The 19,000-nt window shown below is 33.5% G+C and overlaps 1 protein-coding gene across 2 annotated transcripts in view; it reads left to right on the top strand.

Annotated features, from left to right (window-relative positions):
* Positions 1-257: 257 nt before the first annotated feature.
* LOC123547490 (probable E3 ubiquitin-protein ligase HECTD2) overlaps positions 258-19,000 on the top strand; it is a 55,830-nt gene continuing 37,087 nt past the window's right edge. For both annotated transcript variants that reach the window (XM_045334641.2, XM_045334640.2), the window contains exons 1-3: positions 258-542; positions 14,280-14,746; positions 15,029-15,131. In XM_045334641.2, the coding sequence (XP_045190576.1) occupies positions 312-542; positions 14,280-14,746; positions 15,029-15,131 (801 nt within the window). In that variant the 5' untranslated portion in view covers positions 258-311. The remainder of the gene's footprint in view (positions 543-14,279; positions 14,747-15,028; positions 15,132-19,000) is intronic.

Below are 19,000 nucleotides of genomic sequence, written 5' to 3'. Positions count from 1 at the left end.
TCATGCTAAAAGTGTACGTAGATAGTGACCCGCAATTGGCGAGTTATCTGTAGCTATGAGTGACAGCTATGTGAATATGGTCCATTTCATATAAAATAATATTTAGTGAAGTTGAACCAAATCGCGGTTTAATTTTCGTCTATCAAGACCTAATTCTAAGGGACATAACTTCTTAGCAAAACATAAATTTCGTCCAAAAATCAATACATTTCGTCGAGTCGTATTTTCAAGCTAACCAAATGTTTGTTTACAAAACATGGCGGACAAGGTGCGAAAGAAAATTATCAGTTCGCGGTAAAATCGATAATTAAATGCAAGGATGGTGCTTGCAGTGGTTTAAGGAAATATTGCTAATGTCGGGTTCAACGCTTATGGCTAGCAGCTCAACTAACGCTGACAGATACGAAATTACTTGTCCGACATGTGATTTTACGTCGTCGGTACCGAACGGATCTCATAGAACAATTTGTCCTAAGTGTGGTGGATTTTACAGCCGCGAGGCAGCAGAGAAAAGAGAGCCTCGGAGACTTCCAATGAGAAATGTGAGATTTTTTTAAATTATAGATATATCTGTGAATTTTAAATACCGGTACACCTAAAGTAAATTGAGTTATGGGCAATGAATAATTAAGATACTACATTGTAAGTTCCTTAAAAGCCCCATAGCTGTAGACCACAGAAAACCAGATGTTGTTAACCATTCTCTACCCACTGTCTCCGCATTTGAAATTGAATGCGAGTCCTTTGACTGCTTTTAAAATATCTGTCAACCATTCCACACTCTTTTTCTCCAAAACTGAGAATCCCAGCGGACATTCAACGTTGCATTTTAGTTGAAAATGTAAGAGACGTCGGATTCTGACGTCGATTCAATGTCGGTTTTCTGACATTGGTTAGACTTCATATTTCTGATATCGATCAGATTGAATGTGGCACGGGTAGGGATAGAGTGCGAAATGGACTCCATTTCGCAAAATGGACTTTACGTCTACGAAATGGACTTTTATTTTCTTAATTGTGACTTTAATGAAAAAGTTATATGTATTTTCTTCCATAGATATGATTGATAATAGGTAAAGCTAAATATTGATCACCTTTGAAAAATCATTTTTAGCTCATCTGATTTTTTGAAAAAAAATGATGAGTTATTGTCATCACTTGAGCGGTTGTCGGCGTCGGCGTTGCCTGGTTAAGTTTTATGTTTAGGTCAGCTTTTCTCCTAAACTATCAAAGCTATTGCTTTGAAACTTGGAATACTTGTTCACCATCATAAGCTGACCCTGTATAGCAAGAAACATAACTCCATCTTGCTTTTTGCAAGATTTATGGCCCCTTTTGTACTTAGAAAATATCAGATTTCTTGGTTAAGTTTTATGTTTAGGTCAACTTTTCTCCTAAACTATCAAAGCTATTGCTTTGAAACTTGGAATACTTGTTCACCATCATAAGCAGACCCTGAACATCAAGAAACATAACTCCATCTTGCTTTTTGCAAGAATTATTGCCCCTTTTGGACTTAGAAAATCAGTTTTCTTGGTTAAGTTTTATGTTTAGGTCAGCTTTTATCCTAAACTATCAAAGCTATTCCTTTAAAACTTGCAACACTTGTTCACCATCATAAGCTGACCCTGTACAGCAAGAAACATAACTCCATCCTGCTTTTTGCAAGATTTATGGCCCCTTTTGGACTGAGAAAATATCAGATTTCTTGGTTAAGTTTTATGTTTAGGTCAACTTTTTCTCTTAAACTATCAAAGCTATTGCTTTAAAACTTGCAGCTCTTGTTCACCATCATAAGCTGACCCTGTACAGCAAGCAACATAACTCCATCCTGCTTTTTGCAATAATTATTGCCCCTTTTGGACTTAGAAAAATCATTTTCTTGGTTGAATATTATGTTTAAGTCAACTTTTCTCATAAACTATCAAAGCTATTGCTTTAAAACTTGCAACAGTTTTTCACCATCATAAGTGGACACTGTACATCAAGAAACATAACTCTATCCTGCTTTTTGCAAGTGTGATGGCCCTTTTTAGACTTAGAAAATCATGGGTAGGACAATATTTTCTATTATACAAAAAAAATCAGATGAGCGTCAGCACCCGCAAGGCGGTGCTCTTGTTTTAATTTATAACCAAAATATTGCAATTTATTAAGACCGCGTCCTCCGAAATGGACATTTTCGTGCAAAAAATCTACAAAATGGACTTTTATTTTCTTAATTATGGGTTTAATTTTGATGATTTTTGTATTTTCATAAGAAGATATGATAGGTTAAAGGTAATACTAAATATTGGTCACCTTTTATACATTATCATTGTAACTTAAAACCAAAATATTACAAGTTAGTACGGCCGCGTCCTCCAAAATGGACATTTTCGCGCCAAACTTCTGCGAAATGGACTTTTATTTTCTTAAGTGTGGCGCTAATGTCTATGATGTTTGTGTTTTCATGAAAAGATATTATTGGTAGAAGGTAATACTAAATATTGGTCACCTTTGATAAATTATTTTTTAATTTTTAAACATAATATTGCAATTTATTGAGACCGCGTCCTCCGAAAATGACATTTTCGCGCCAAACTTCTACGAAATGGATTTTTATTTTTCTAAGTGTGGGTTTAATTTTGATGAAATATGTATTTTCATAAATAGATATGATAGATTAAAGGTAAAACTAAATGTTGGACACTTTTGGTAGTTTTTTTCTAATATATAACCAAACTATTACAATTTATTAAAACCGCGCCCTCCGAAATGGACATATTCTCGCTAAAGTTCTACGAAATGGACACTTATTTTCTTAATTGTGGTGTCAATTTCGATGATATTTGTAATTTCCTAAATATATATGATACATTAGATGTATAACTAAATCTTGGTAGCTTTAGATAAAATATTTTACTAAATAATAACCAGAACGTTACAATTGAGTAAGACCGCATCCTCTGAAATGGACATTTTCGTGCAAAACCCATACGAAATGGACTTTTATTTTCTTAATTGTGGCTTTAATTTCGAAAGTAACTGTAGTGTCTAGATATGATAGATATGAGGTACTAGTAAATGATGGTCATTTTTGATAGTATATTTTTATAACCATTTAAATAATTATTTATGAAATCGAACCAACACAAGCATGAATAATCTTTTTCAGATTTATTATTCAATTCAACATGTTTTCGAATAAAGATCTTTGGCTACGTATGCAAAAATATAATACACACATATATACATATCATATGAAACACATTATAGCAAAGGGTAACATTAAAGAAATGACGTAAAATAATCAACAATGCATTCAAATTCACATCTTCTCTACCGATACAAATATGTAATACATATATACACATTTGCTAAAATCTTCGTTTGATATATGGAATCATATTAACTAGACAAATAACATTGCGATTTCATTTCCAATTCAAAGTAATATTTGCCGGCGCGCATCACGCCAGGGCCGGTCTGTTAAGCAGACCGTTCTTTACCGGCTTTATCATATGAACCACGTCATGGCAAAAGGTAACGTTACAGAATTGACGTTAAATGATCAACAATGCATTCAAATACACATCTTCAATACCGATTCAAAAATATATTACATATATACATATATGCTAAAAATATAACACATGTACATATCATATGAACCACATCATGGCAAAAGGTAACATTAAAGTAATGACGTTAAACAATTAACAATGCATTCAAATACACATCTTCACCACCGATACAAAAATATATTACATATATACATATATGCTAAAAATATAATACATGTACATATCATATGAACCACAACATGGCAAAAGGTAATACTAAAGAAATTATGTTAAATAATTAACAATACATTTAAATACACATCTTCACTACCGATACAAAAAAATGTAATCGATTGATATCATATTACCTAGACAAGTAACATTGTGATATTATGCCCTAGTGCTCCTTCAAAAATGTATATTTTGTGCCAACTTAAACGTTATACTAATGCATTTACCTTTTTAGCTCGACTATTCGAAGAATAAGTAGAGCTATCCTACTCACCACGGCGTCGGCGTTGGTGTCGGCGTCGGCGTCACACCCTGGTTAAGTTTTTCGTACCAGTCCACATTTTGACAAAGTCTTTTGAGATTAAGCTTTGAAACTTTCAACACTTGTTTACCATCACCATGTCCAGTTATAGGCAAGAGTACATAACTCTGTCAAGCATTTTGACTGAATTATGGCCCCTTTTGACTTAGAAATCTTGGTTAAGTTTTTCGTACCAGTTCATATTTTGACAAAGTCTTTTGAGATAAAGCTTTGAAACTTTCAACTCTTGTTTACCATCACCATGTTTAGTTGTAGGCAAGAGTACATAACTTCATCAAGCATTTTGGTTGAATTATCGCCCCTTTTTGACTTAGAAATCTTGGTTAAATTTTTCGTACCAGTCCACATTTTGACAAAGTCTTTTGAGATAAAGCTTTGAAACTTTCAACACTTGTTTACCATCACAATGTCCAGTTGTAGGCAAGAGTACATAACTCCATCAAGCATTTTGACTGAATTATGGCCCCTTTTGACTTAGAAATCTTGGTTAAGTTTTTCGTACCAGTTTATATTTTGTGTAAAGTGTTTGACATATGGCTTTGAAACTTTTATATCTTGTTTAGTATAATAGTCTCTATCAGTAGGCAAGAGTACGTAACTCTCTCATCTTTTTTGGCTGAATTATGGCCCTTTTTGAACTTGGAAATTGGTTCTGTTTTGTAAATGTCCATGTTTTGTCAAGACTATTTGACATATGGCTTTTAAACTTTAAACACTTGTTTATCATTATGATTTCCATCTGTAGGCAAGAGTACATAACTCTGACAATTATTTTGACTGAATTGTGGCCCTTTTTGGACTTTGAAATTTGTTCAGTTTTTCTTACAAGTCAGCGTTTTGTCAAAACTGTTTGAACTGTGGCTTTGAAACTTTTAACACTAGTTTATCAACATGATTTCCATCTGTAGGCAAGAGTACATAACTCTGTCAACTATTTTGACTGAATTATGGCCCTTTTTGGACTTAGAAATTAGTTAAATTTTTCATATAAGTCCATGGTTTGCCTAACATATAACTTAACATATTTGCCATCATGGTCACACATTGTCATTTAGTGCAAGACTAATCGAAATCCACAAATACAGGAACATTTTTTGTTTAATCCATTTTTTTGTTTAGTCTGAAAATCTATGGAAATATTTTGGCCCCATTCTTCAATCAATTCTTCGAATAGTCGAGCGCGCTGTCATCCGACAGCTCTTGTTCAGCCTTTCAGTTCCCATAAGGAAGTTAAATAAGCCGTCGTCGCAGCTTCGGCAAACAATAAAGATATAACCAAGCGGTGTGCCTGTCCAGTCTTTGCTCTCTGCTTTGTCGATATTCTGACAACTGTAGTGCAGCCATGACTGACAAATCTGTAATATTAATTATATATTCATGTCATGATAAAACTACTGCGAACAACTATTTACTTAAATTTTCACTCTGATGTTACTGTTTATCAGGAAGGTCTAATACGTATCAGTTGTTCCAGTGTTTATGCATTACAATTAATGAAACGATATTTTTGCGCTAGTGCGCTGCACATCGATTTATTGCATAAAGCGTGTTAACACAATGTCTATAGCAAATACAAAAAAAATATAATATGGAGCACAGGGAGTACATAATTAAACTAATAAGTCAATAAACGACAATTAATGTATAAATCCAATTATGCTAATTTTCTTATTTGAATGTAATATATTACCACAATCAAACAACAATTCAAAACTTTAAAACGAAAATTCTTACCTCACAGTAAATACAATCCGTTTTACAATTTTCCAGACACACTGAACAAGCGTATTTCTTAGACATTTTGACAAAAAAATGTAAGAGTAGACCGCGTATTCAATAACGGGTGTATTTATACGATTTTATTTAATTGGCATTTCTCAATTTTATATAATTGTTATTAAACTTACCTTTGACTGTTTCTGATGTCGGAGCGAACAAATATACTTGCCGCTCTAATATATGATAATTAGTAAGGTAACAATGGTAAAGATACACACGTGTTCAATCAAGAGGGGCTAATATTATACACGTGCATACGCTGATTAGTTAGGTGTGATAATCCAATCATCGGGCAATTAACGCGAAAATAATATCAAAAGCTGCGGCAACTTAATTACAATTAAATAAACACTTTATGACATGGAAAAACAATTTAAATAATTTTTAAAAGTATCTATTTGTATCTTTTAAGGGACATATCTATTTCGTAAAAAAAATAACTCATTATTTAAACGTTCTAACCTGTCTAATATTTCTTATGTAACTATGTTCCGTATAAAATACGGCAGGTTATCAAAAGAGTGTAACATGTAAGTTAAACTCTAATCTATCACATCTGTCAAAGAAAATGACGATATCTTCAACATTAAAGTAATAGAAATGAAATAAAAAGTCCATTTCGTACAAGTTTGGCACACAATTTCCATTTCCTATGACACGCTCTTAATTTGCATTGTAATAATTCTGTTATAGATAACAAAAATATATTATCTAAAATGACCAATCCAATGTGAAGGTATATCTATTATTTAATAAAATAAATTGAAGAAACTTCATAAATCTTTGAAATAAATGCCGCAATTAAAAAATAAAAGTCCATTTTGTATAAGATTTTGTATGAAAATGTCCATTTCGTAAGCCGCGGTCTTGATAAATCGTACAATTTCTTTTATTCACCCGGCCAGTTTACCATAAAAAATAATCATCATGTAGGTGAAACTAACCTCTATTAGATTCATTTAAGAAAATACAGATATATTTGAAATTTAAGCCGTATTTTAAATAATAAAAGTCCATTTTGTATAAGATTCTGTATGAAAATGTACATTTCGTAGGCCGCGGCCTTGATAAATCGTACAATTTCTTTTATTCCCCCGGCCAATTTACCATAAAAAATAATCATCATGTAGGTGAAACTATCCTCTATCAGATGCATTTAAGAAAATACAGATATATTTAAAATTTAAGCCGTATTTTAAAAAATGAAAGTCCATTTTGTATAAGATTCTGTTTGAAAATATACATTTCGTAGGCCGCGGTCTTGATAAATCTTACAATTTCTTTTATTCCCCCGGCCAATTTACCATCAAAAATAATCATCATGTAGGTGAAACTATCCTCTATCTGATTCATTTAAGAAAATACATATATATTTGAAATTTAAGCCGTATTTTAAATAATCAAAGTCCATTTCGTAGACGTAAAGTCCATTTCGCGAAATGGAGTCCATTTCGCACTCTATCCCTACCGGACTTTATGTACCAGTCCACTTATGTACCAGCCCTTTATGTACCACTTTATGAGACTTTATGTACCACATATATATTAAAATAAAATTTAAAAAAAATCCAGCATTAATTGATCTCTATGAATTGTTCCTTATTCCAATTTTGTGAAATTCATTGTTAGGATAAACTGTTTAATCACTTTAAATATTTAATTTAAGTCAATTTAAAATGTTGGCCCATATTGTTGATTTAATCAACAATTTCACAGTAAATTACAACCAAATTATCACCTATTATCACCTATGCACAATAGATAGAAAGTATAGCTACTATATAATATATGTGGTACATTAAGTCTCAAAGTGGTACATAAAGTACCTGGTACATAAATGAACTGGTACATAAAGGGTCGCACCCGATCAGATTGGTTAAATTTTCTTCAAAGAACCAACATTAATCATTTCATCTTTATTAATCATTTTATTAATAATGTAACACTAAACTTCTTTTCAATCGACATTCTATCGTCATGTTATAATTATAAGGTCAACATAAATTTGTTGTAATCAGTGGAGAACTTTCTGCTTTGTTTGTTGAATCTCTCAAAATCTTCACAATTATCTTTGCAAACTTCATCTGAAATAAATTATATAAAATTTGAATGTTCAGTTATTTCAAAGGCATTCTTAAATTTTAAACATTCTATTTTATAATTATTATTTTATGGTTAAAGTATCTTGTTCTTACGAATTGTATGAATTTTCTAAGACGGAAAATAATTGACATGTTAAGTCAAAAATTAAGAAATGAATATTATAATCCACACAGTTGCTCTAAATGTCTGCAAGACTCTTGCAAATGTATCAAATTACCATGAGAATGTGTAAACATCTCTGCGAGTTGCTAGTGTCTAACAGAGCTACATGTGTAAACGCTGGGTCAGATTTAGTAACTAATGTGCCCGTTTTCTTCCAAGTTCCAAGTATATAATCTGACATCATAGTTTAAAATTGAGCCAAAATGAAAATTCTTGTGCCAGACCAGTTTAATTTGATAAATGCATATTAATAAACACTAACCTATACTTAACAGTTACATCGTGTAAACATGAAATTGAAATTATGATTTTGTTTTAAATTCAAGTGTGTCCATTCAAGAAACAAGTGCATCATTTGAAAATATAATTATGTTTTGTTGCGAAATATTAAAAGAATCTGACATGTATTCAACGTCGCTTAGACGTCTACTACCGATGTCTGTTAGACATCGTGGTTTCAACGTCTTTTCGACGTTGTTTTTAGGTCACCGACGTTGCGACCTAAATCCAACCAATATCCAACGTTGATTTGACGTCGTATGCCTGCTGGGATGTGTCACGAAATCAAACCATAGATGGTGAAGAAAATTTTGATAAAGTACTAAAACAATACAGCTTCAGAGATGTTATATGCTGTTTTGGATATCTGAGCTGAAACGAACCCCATATTGAAACCGTGCCAGAAGTCTGCCACGCTATAATTTCATCAAATCAAATGCCACGGACTCACCTTTTAATTTAATAAATTTTTAATCCATTTTTCTTTTAATTTGGCATAAAAGTTAACCATGCAACACCATTTAAAAATGAGCTATACATAAAAGTTTCAAATGGGTACCGCTGTCTGCAATATATAGATCTGTATCTGTATAATATACGGTGTAGCTGGGCCTGTTACGGCATGGACACCGGGGGTGTAGTCCTTACACCACTAAAATCAAATGTCACATATTTTTGCAACCGATTTTTTCAAATGAACACACACACACACACTAGCTTTTGGATAATGCTGTTGTAATTGTGTAAAAAACTAATATTTATTATGATAAAGTGTAAACAAAAGTTCAAAAATGACAAATGAAAGGTTATTTAGCAAGGTCTGTCAAGAATCAGCAACTTTAATAGAAAAAATTCTGAAATCTTTAAATTTCACTAGAGGAAACTTTAAATTTGTAATTTATTTGTATGTGTACCAGTAAAACTTGAATCTAATACGAATAAATATTAAAATTCACAATTTTTAGTTTATTTGAAATGGATGAAATATTTTTTCCCAGATTTGACAAGTTACGGCGTAATATTAAAATCCCGGATGTTTATCTTGATGATCTCTAGGCCAAGTTCTCAACTGGGTCATATGGGGTAAAAAGCTAGGTCACCAGGTCAAATCAAAGGAAAAACTTGTTAACACCCTAGAGGCCACATTTATGATCATATCTTCATGAAACTTGGTCAGAATGTTTATCTTGATGATTCCTATGCCAAGTTCTAAACTGGGTCATATGGGGGTCAAAAACTAGGTCACCGGGTCAAATCAAAGGAAAAGCTTCTTAACACTCTTGAGGCCACATTTATTATTCTATCTTCGTGGAACTTGGTCAGAATGTTTATCTTGATGATTCCTAGGCCAAATTTGAAACTGGGTTATGTGGAGTCAAAAACTAGGTAACCCGCTCAAATCAAAGGAAAAGCTTGTTAACATTCTAGAGCCTAATAGAGGCCCTATTTATGACCCTATCTTCATGAATCTTGGTGACAGTCAGAATGTTTATTTTGATGATTCCAAGACCCAAGTTTAACAGGTGAGCGATACAGGGTCATCAAGACTCTCTTGTTTATTTTCAATTTCATATGCTTTCAATAATTAACATTTTGCCATTACAATGTGACAGCGTACAGCTTCACAACATTAGAGCAACATAACAAGTCAAAATGTTCATTCATATTGGCAAACTTGGCCATTATTTTTTTAGTTTTTAAACAATCAACAACATATTTTCAAGAAGAATTACCGGTAGATGCTTTCAGAGAAAAGAAAATCAGTGTTGTAGTATTTGTGAAGGGTATTAGTAATTTCATATTAATATGGAATGTTGTCTTGAAAATTAATAATTATGCATTGCAACAATTACCAATCAAGAGAAATTATGAAGTAGAAACCCCACAAACTTAAGATGCAGCCAAATTGGAAAAAATTCACTTGGTACCAGAATATAGTTTTACTTTGACATACATTGTATACACTTATTCATTAACTATAGATAACTCAAGAATTATTCATTCAGTGTCTATGTTTCTACTTCGCATCTTTTATGATGAGAAACATTGCCTCCCACATATGGACTCAAAGAAACAATGCTTATTACAGTCAAGTGTGTGACTGTCTTGGGAATTTAATTGACTTGCTGAAGTATGATATTTTCATCTTTAAACATTTCAGTATAATAACTGAGTTGCTCTCATTAAATTATTCACTGATATGAAGTTAGATGCTGTCTGTACAACTGGAGGTCCTGGTCATGTATGGTAATTTTGGCCTGTTCTGCTGAAATGCTTATTTCAGTTGTTTCTGTTGAATAGACTGCTATTCTATGAATTGTCATTGAATTTCCATGGAAGCTCGGACTCTGGAGTATTCAGACATAATTTCATATGGAGTATTTACTTTCCACGGACATCCATGAAGAATTTTCCAGAGTTAAGGAAAATGCATACTCTGTAATAACTATATATGCGTGTTAAAAGTGGGGGATAGGAATGTTTTTAAACATATAAATACATGTGAACAAAGATTCAAACAAAAGTACCTAAATTAAAATGTACATATGTTTGAAACATGCTTATTTATAAAACCCTGAAGCCTTTGTTTACTTTAGCACTGATTGTTTTGTACTATTAAATAATTAATGAACTTGAGCTTAATTAGCATATTTACAAGTTCATGTTTTGTTTCATATTATAGGCCAATAATGTAAACACACCGAACTATGTATAAACTTAGCAACTTCAGCTAAATTTTCAAAATCTAGATATTGCAAATTAATTAAATACATCTTAAAGGGCTGTGTTTTCCTAACTCAAAACAGTTTAAATTTTTGAAATATCTTACAAAATAAAAAAAGTTATGAAGAATTGAAGTTTGGCATAAGTCGCATTTTTCTTGAAATTTTTACCAGTATATTATATAGGAAATCAACCCGCGTTTGCGGACCGAAAAAAGGGAAATTTTCAACTTAATATCTTCATAACTATATTATTTTTTATGCTATACTCATGAAACTTCACAGTCTGATAGGACTTTTCCTGTAGAATCCATTTCTGTCATCAGTTTTTGTGTAGTGCAAACAAGCACTGCCATAATACAGGAAAGCTGAAAGAAATTCGTTAATTTTTTTTCGTTGTTTGTCTGTCTCCGCATAAAATAACATAGTAATTTAATTTTCAACAATCAGTATGATAATTCAATGTTGTGAATTTTCATCAATCATAGTGTAGTGTTTTTAAAAGCAATTGCATATAGTGATATACTCAATATAAAAGACATTGTTTAGTTGAAGCTGACTAAAATATTTAGAATACATTTTGATTTTATAAAAAAATATTGTCATAATAAAGGTGGAAATGTTTTAATATATATTAAACTGGTCAAGACCTTAAACTCCCAAATATTAACTTTGAAATATACAATGTCTTACCTCACAAATTTCTACACAACTTGTTAACATCAGACTTTGAAAATCATGCTCCTTGTAAGATCACATGGTATTCCCAGTGTGAAGCTACCGGTACTCATTTTCTGGTATGTTTAAAATCCCTCAGAATATGAAAGAGTTATTTTCCAGCGTTAAACAACCAGACATTTTTTTACGCCCAAAGGGGCGTATTATGTTATACCCCTGGTGTCCATCCACCTGTCCATCCATTAGCAATTTCATGTCCGCTCTGAAACTCTTGAACCCCTTGAAGGATTTCAAAGAAACTTGACACAAATGTTCACCACATCGAGACGACATGCAGAGCGCATGTTCTGGATGGCTCACTTCTAGGTAAAGGTCACACTTGGGGGTCAGAAGTCATATGAGTGTGTTTTGTGTCTGCTCTGTAACTCTTGACCCTCTTGAAGGATTTCAAAGAAACTTGGCACAAATGTTCACCACATCGAGACGACGTGCAGAGTGCATGTTCTGGATGTCTTGCTTCAAGGTCAAGGTCAAACTTAGGGGTCAAAGGTCATCGCTCTGTAACTCTTGAACCCCTTAAAGGATTTCGAAGAAACTTGACATAAATGATAACCACATCAGGACGATGTGCAGAATGCATGTTCTGGCTGGCTAGCTACAAGGTCAAGGTCACACTTGCCTTTGCGACCAGTGCAGGCTGATCATGGCCTGCTGCACTGTTCGCTATTCAGTCAGTAAATTTTCAGTGAACACTTCGAATAATAAATTATACTGCCCAAACTGAATAATGGACCAGTCCATTTTAGAAATATAACATGGTAAGGGTTAAAGAATATGTCACAAGATTTTCATAAGGAGGGTAACTGCTTTGACATAAAGAGGATAATTGCTTTGTCATAAAGAGGGTAACTGCTTTGTCATAAAGAGGGTTATTGCTTTGACATAAAGTGGGTAACTGCTTTGGCATAAACAGATTAATGCTTTGGCATTAATAAGGTTAACTGCGGTAACTGCTTTGACATAAAAAGTGTAACTGCTTTGACAGAAAGAGGGTAACTGCTTTGACATAAAGAGGTTTACAGTTTTGACATAAAGAGCAGGGCTAGCGCTGGAATGGGCATTTTGAGCAAAATGCTCAAAATGCTAATTTTGGCTCAAGAAAATTCAGAAATAGCTCAAACTCTAAAAAAACCCTACTTTAAGAATTAAGACCAGTCAGTTTTTATAAAATGTTATTTTGGACCAAAGAGTGCCAAGACAGACTGTGACAAATCATGCAATAAACAAAAGGCACAGTCCATGGCCCATGAACACCATCAAGTGACAATAAACCTGTGCCCTTTGGGTAATTAAAAGCATCTCTCATAGCTTGTTTAGCTTAATTGGTACTGATTAATGAATATACATGGATCAAAGGTGTTTCTTTGTGGCACATGCCATGATTGAAGTTCCTTGATTGAATAATGGGCCATCTTTTATTATCCTCTTCGATCTGCGGGTAAATATTTGGCTCCAACTTTTTTTAATTCAGTACTAGCCCTGAAGGGGGTAACTGCTTTGGCATAAAGAGGGTAACTGCTTTGACATAAAAAGTGTAACTGCTTTGACATTATAAAAGAGGTTTACTGTTTTGACATAAAGAGGGTAACTGCTTTGACATAAAGAGGTTTACTGCTTTGGCATAAAGACTGGGTACGTGCTTTGACATAAAGAGTGTAACTGCTTTGACATAAAGAGGGTAACTGCTTTGGCATAAAAAGGTTTGCTTTGACTTATGGTACACTTTTTTCACTGAGGTTAAGATTTATAACCAACAAAATGAGATTCCATAAATTTTTAATTCACCTTTTTTTCCCTCTAGGCTAATTGATTTGTAAATATGATATAAATAGCTGTGTTTATTTACTTTCTGTCTCATCCATGTTTAACCTTTAGAACTGGTATTGATGTATTATTGATGGTTGGCAATAAGACAGTTAACAGACTTCAATAAAATGATTTATGACCCTCAAGCAAACAATTAATCCAAAAGTCCAGATTTTTTTCTGCAAACTTTGGTACAACTAAGTATGTGGACATATACTTTAACCTTTAGCCTGCTGGCGGCAAGTGATTCTGCCTTTGCGAGCAGTGCAGACCAAGATCAGCCTGCATGTGCATGTTCATATCATGATTTGAACTGTTTGCTTTTCAGTCAGTAAATGTTCCATGAGCACCCCTTCAAATAATAAATGGTATTGCCCAAATTCCCATTCATTTTATGTTCAAAGGTCAGAAGCTACAAATTCGTATTCCCACAAAATGGCTGTTTTGACCGAAACTACTAATTTTTGTGCCCATGAAGTTATTATATATGATTTCACTGTATATAATTTGTAATTTTTCTGACGGTATAAAATGACCAAACTTTTCTGTATGAACAAGCAAAAAATTGTTGCCTCTTCCTTACCATTTCAGGAACCAAAGGAGAAAAGATCTAATGGAAGAAGGGGACTGAACTCTATAGCTAATTTCTTTAACAATCTCACACCTAATAACTCAAATAAATCCAAGAAAAAAGGATTAAATAATGTTGTTTCTACCCAAAGTTCAGAGAGTAGTAGCTCCTCGGATATTTCTAACACAGAGTTACCTCCCATTAATAACAAATCAAGGCTAACAGTGCAGAATGCTAGATCAGGGAGCACAACTCCGTCATATGGGCTAGACTCACGAGCATCTAGTAGAAATACAGTGATTTCAACAAGTTCAAAAGCTTCAAAGACATCTAAAGGAACCTCAGTTTCCAGACAGGATATTCATTTGAATATATCTAGTAAGCCAAAGAGTTCGGATAATGCTGGTGCGGGCGTCAGCAGTACATCTCAGAACCAGGCAGACAGAGTTATCTATCCTGTCAGGACGAAAACATCAGATCAGTTAAGGTAAGCAGTACTAGTTATATTTTATAAGTTTTCAGTAGATGATAATTATGGCGGCAGCACATCTGAAAGTTAAATCTTTGTTGGGATATGACCGCGTAATGCATCAGTGTAATTATGTACTTTCAAACATGAAAATGAATTTTCACAAGACTGAAATTATTTTTGTACCTTTTCTTTTGAATGCTGTATACGTTACTTAAGAAAAGTAAAAGAACTACATTTTGAAAATCATACACTGCATTTTGTTCTAAGTTTCATTGTGTTTTTACTATTACTCTATAGGGAAGATGTGCGCTCGGCGAGAGAGACGGGTAACTGGAAAAGTGTTCAGGAGTTCTACTCCACCACATTTGATTCATTTCTTGAAATAAATGCTGCATTTAAGGTGAGGTTTCTTACACATACGATTTGTCCTTGAAGAAACAAGTGCCATTTAATGTGAGTTGATTCTCTGTACTAAGTCTTTTTAAAAGGTACGTTTGGGCAGTTTTAGAAAATTCTTAAAATCTTCACATACATTGTCATGAAATTAAACCTTATCATGCACGACCCGATTGATTCTGCCTTTGCAACCAGTGCAGATCATGATCAGCCTGCACATGCTTGCAGTCTGATCATGACCTGCACTGTTTGCCATTCAGTGAGTATCGTTTTTGGTATGCACTCCTTTTAACAGTTAATGGTACTGTCCAAATAGAAAGATGGACAAGTTCATTATAGAAATTTAGCAAGGTAAGGGTTAATGTTGCATATAGTTATGTTACTATTTGCTTTCTGTTTCTTTCGTAGGTATAATATTGTATATATGAGGAGAAGTCAAACATGTCCCTTGGGAATTTCCAATATTCAGACAGTGAAACTGCAAACTCTTTTGAACGCAGCATTTTACTTGGGAACTGTCATGATTAATATCTAATGTTTCTTATGCCTGCTTTCCTGGTTCTATTGTGTTTGCTCATTCATTAGTTGAAAGAAATTGTCGACATAAATTTACGCATAACTGACAGCTAGGTGTCTCTAATGTCAACTCTAAATAGAAACGCTGAATGCCAGGTTTCTAGGGACGACATGGAACGTATTGTTTAGAAATGAAAATTGCAATCAATATAGATAAAAGCATTCACTGAAAATTTAAAAGGCCGTCAAAATTACAATATGATTTTAATATTAAACTGGTGTAAATGATACAATGGTTTAATAGCAGTGGTGAAATTGATTTCCCTACAGCAGCTCTTTTCAAATGAAAGGAAGCGCTAGTCAGTATATTTATTGATCTGCGTAGGTCAGGTCGTCAATATCTTTAGCTTACAGAGCTAATTAATGTCTGGTTGTAGCCATATTGACTTGAGTATATCTCCATCTCATCACAATATAAAGATGTTGAGATGCAATATTGTCAATAAATATCTTTTGCTTCAATCAAACTAAGCAGGTTCTGATTACAGAGTATATTGCTGGGATAGGTTTAGACTGCTGCAACAAAGTATAACGTATCTGCAAATATGTCAGGATCTATAAATTCCAATTTATTTTCGATATATTCATTAGTCCTTCCTTTAAGTCCAGGATCATCCTATTTTTAGCTCGACTATTTGAAGAAAACATAATGCAGATATTGATTTGAAACCACTTTTGAAACTATATCTCTGACTTGCATTTTGGCCAAATTATGCCCCCTTATAGCCTTAAAAAGTACTGGTTAACGTTTTGCAGGGAAGTTACTATCAAATATTGAATTGAAACTTCACACATTTCTTTGGGTTTATAAAACTAGGTGATAGCATCAAGTCCCATAACTCTGGAATGTATTTTGCAAAATTATGTCCCCTTTTGAACTTAAAAACTTTTGGTTAAAGTTTTGCATGCAAATTACTGTCTTTAACATAATTGAAACTCTATAGATATAACAGTTAGGCTGAACACCACTAAATCCGGCTGTTCTTTATTTCATATAAAATCCACTTACTTCATAAGGGTTTTTCGACATTTTCTAGCATATCAGATTTTCAGAGACTTATATTCCCATAAAGAACTATATTGCTACTTTAGAAAAACAAAAAGAAAAGTGGGTGTTAACTTTTATATAAGAAAACTACAGTTTGTTAAATACAACCTGCTGAATTTACTCCTTTTCGCTTCTTTCAGTTTCTCTTTCCGAGACATTAAATTCTTACGCCGCCATTTTTACCTAGCATGCGATAGGAAAATGCCGATTTTGATAGAATGCAAAGTGATACATACTGAAACGCAGTAGAGTAAAAGTTAACATGTTGCTATTGAGAAAAGGCACTAGGAGAGGAAAAAGATAAGCACTATTTATATTTGGACTACTTGTGACTAGACCTGCGGAGGCTTATATTTGTTTTGGTTGTGATCAGCCTTTAGGGTAATAGGGTATTGTTCCTGCTTCTGGGACAACAGTTCGAATAGTAGAGCATAAGCTGTCTTACTGTCTTACGGACAGCTCTTGTTAGTTTGACTATTTACAGAATACATGTCAGTAGAGCTATTGCACTCATATATTTGCTTTAATGTCCCAGTTTCGCTAAATTTTTATATGTAAAGTGATATCTCAGTAACCACTCATGGGAATGGATTGAAACTTAACACACCTTTTTAGCTCGACTTTTTGAAGTAAAAGTAGAGCTATTGCACTTGCCTTGACATCGCTGTCTCTGTTGGTTAAAGTTTTTGATGAAGTCAAATAACTCCGTTACTATCAAAGGTATTGACTTCAAACTTAAAGTTAGTAGATATTAACTATCAAAGTCTACGCCAGGAGAAACAATCCTCATAACTCTGATTTGAATTTTGATAGAGTTATGCCCCTTTTTAACTTAGAATTTTTTTTGTTAAAGTTTATAATAAAAGTCAATTATCTCTGTTATTATCAAAGCTTTTGACTTGAAACTTAAAATAATTTTTTACTATAAAAGTCTACACCAGAAGAGAACAAAATCCCCATAACTCTGATTTGAATTTTGATAAGAGTTATGCCCGTTTTTAACTTAAAATTTTTTGGTTAAAGTTTTAAAAGGTTTTCACTGGCAAAGCTCTAATTCAGAGTCAGGTGCTGAGAAAAGTTGAGCATGCTATCTTACGGACATCTCTTGTTACAGTGGTGATCTGATGTCCAGTGCACAGGATCAATTGCTCTGTTTTGCTTTTGTATCTTTAAAGTATATTTTATGCCCTTTTTTGACATGGTCATTAACCATTAATTTTATGGAAATGGATTCAAACTTTGTACATTTATTTACATATACACTTGGGTCCAGTAACTCTGTTTTGCTCTTTCACAAAGTTATGCCCAAGTTTTGTTATTAAGCAGTTCAATTTTTGTCATCTGTTCTCTGATTAAGCATCATGATGGTTTAAAATGTACTTTAGTACTTGTTAGCTCACCTGAGCACAAAATCCTCAAGGTGAGCTTTTGCGATCGCCCTGTGTCCGTTGTCCATCGTCGTCGCCAACAGTTTGACTGTTAACACCCTAGAGGTCACAATTTTGGCCCAATCTTAATGAAACTTTGTCAGAATGTTACCCTCAATAAAATCTTGGACAAGTTCGATATTGGGTCATCTGGGGTCAAAAACTAGGTCACCAGGTCAAATAAAAGGAAAAGCTTGTTAACACACTAGAGGCCACATTTATGACTGTATCTTCATGAAACTTGGTCAGAATGTTACCCTCTATAAAATCTTGGATAAGTTCGATATTGGGTCATCTGGGGTCAAAAACTAGGTCACCAGGTCAAATAAAAGGAAAAACTTGTTAACACACTAGAGGCCACATTTATGACTGTATCTTCATGAAACTTGGTCAGAATGTTAATCTTGATGATCTTTAGGTCAAGTTCGAATCTGGGTCAGGTGGGGTCAAAAACTAGGTCACCAGGTCAGATAAAAGGAAAAGCTTGTTAACACTCTAGAGGCCACATTTATCACCATATCTTAATGAAACTTGGTCAGAATGTTAATCTTGATGATCTTTAGGTCAAGTTCAAATCTGGGTCAGGTGGGGTCAAAGACTAGGTCACCAGGTCAAATCAAAGGAAAAGCTAGTTAACACTCTAGAGGCCACATTCATGACCGTATCTTAATGAAACTTGGTCAAAATGTTAATCTTGATGATCTTTAGGTCAAGTTTAAATCTTGGTCAGGTGGGTCAAAAACTAGGTCACCAGGTCAAATCAAATGTAAAGCTTGTTAACACTCTAGAGGCCACATTCATGACTATATGTTAATGAAACTT

Source organism: Mercenaria mercenaria, chromosome 9, assembly GCF_021730395.1.
Source record: "Mercenaria mercenaria strain notata chromosome 9, MADL_Memer_1, whole genome shotgun sequence".
Taxonomy (NCBI): domain Eukaryota; kingdom Metazoa; phylum Mollusca; class Bivalvia; order Venerida; family Veneridae; genus Mercenaria; species Mercenaria mercenaria.
Note: the sequence above shows the minus strand (reverse complement) of the source record. Positions and strands in the feature narration are given on the sequence as shown.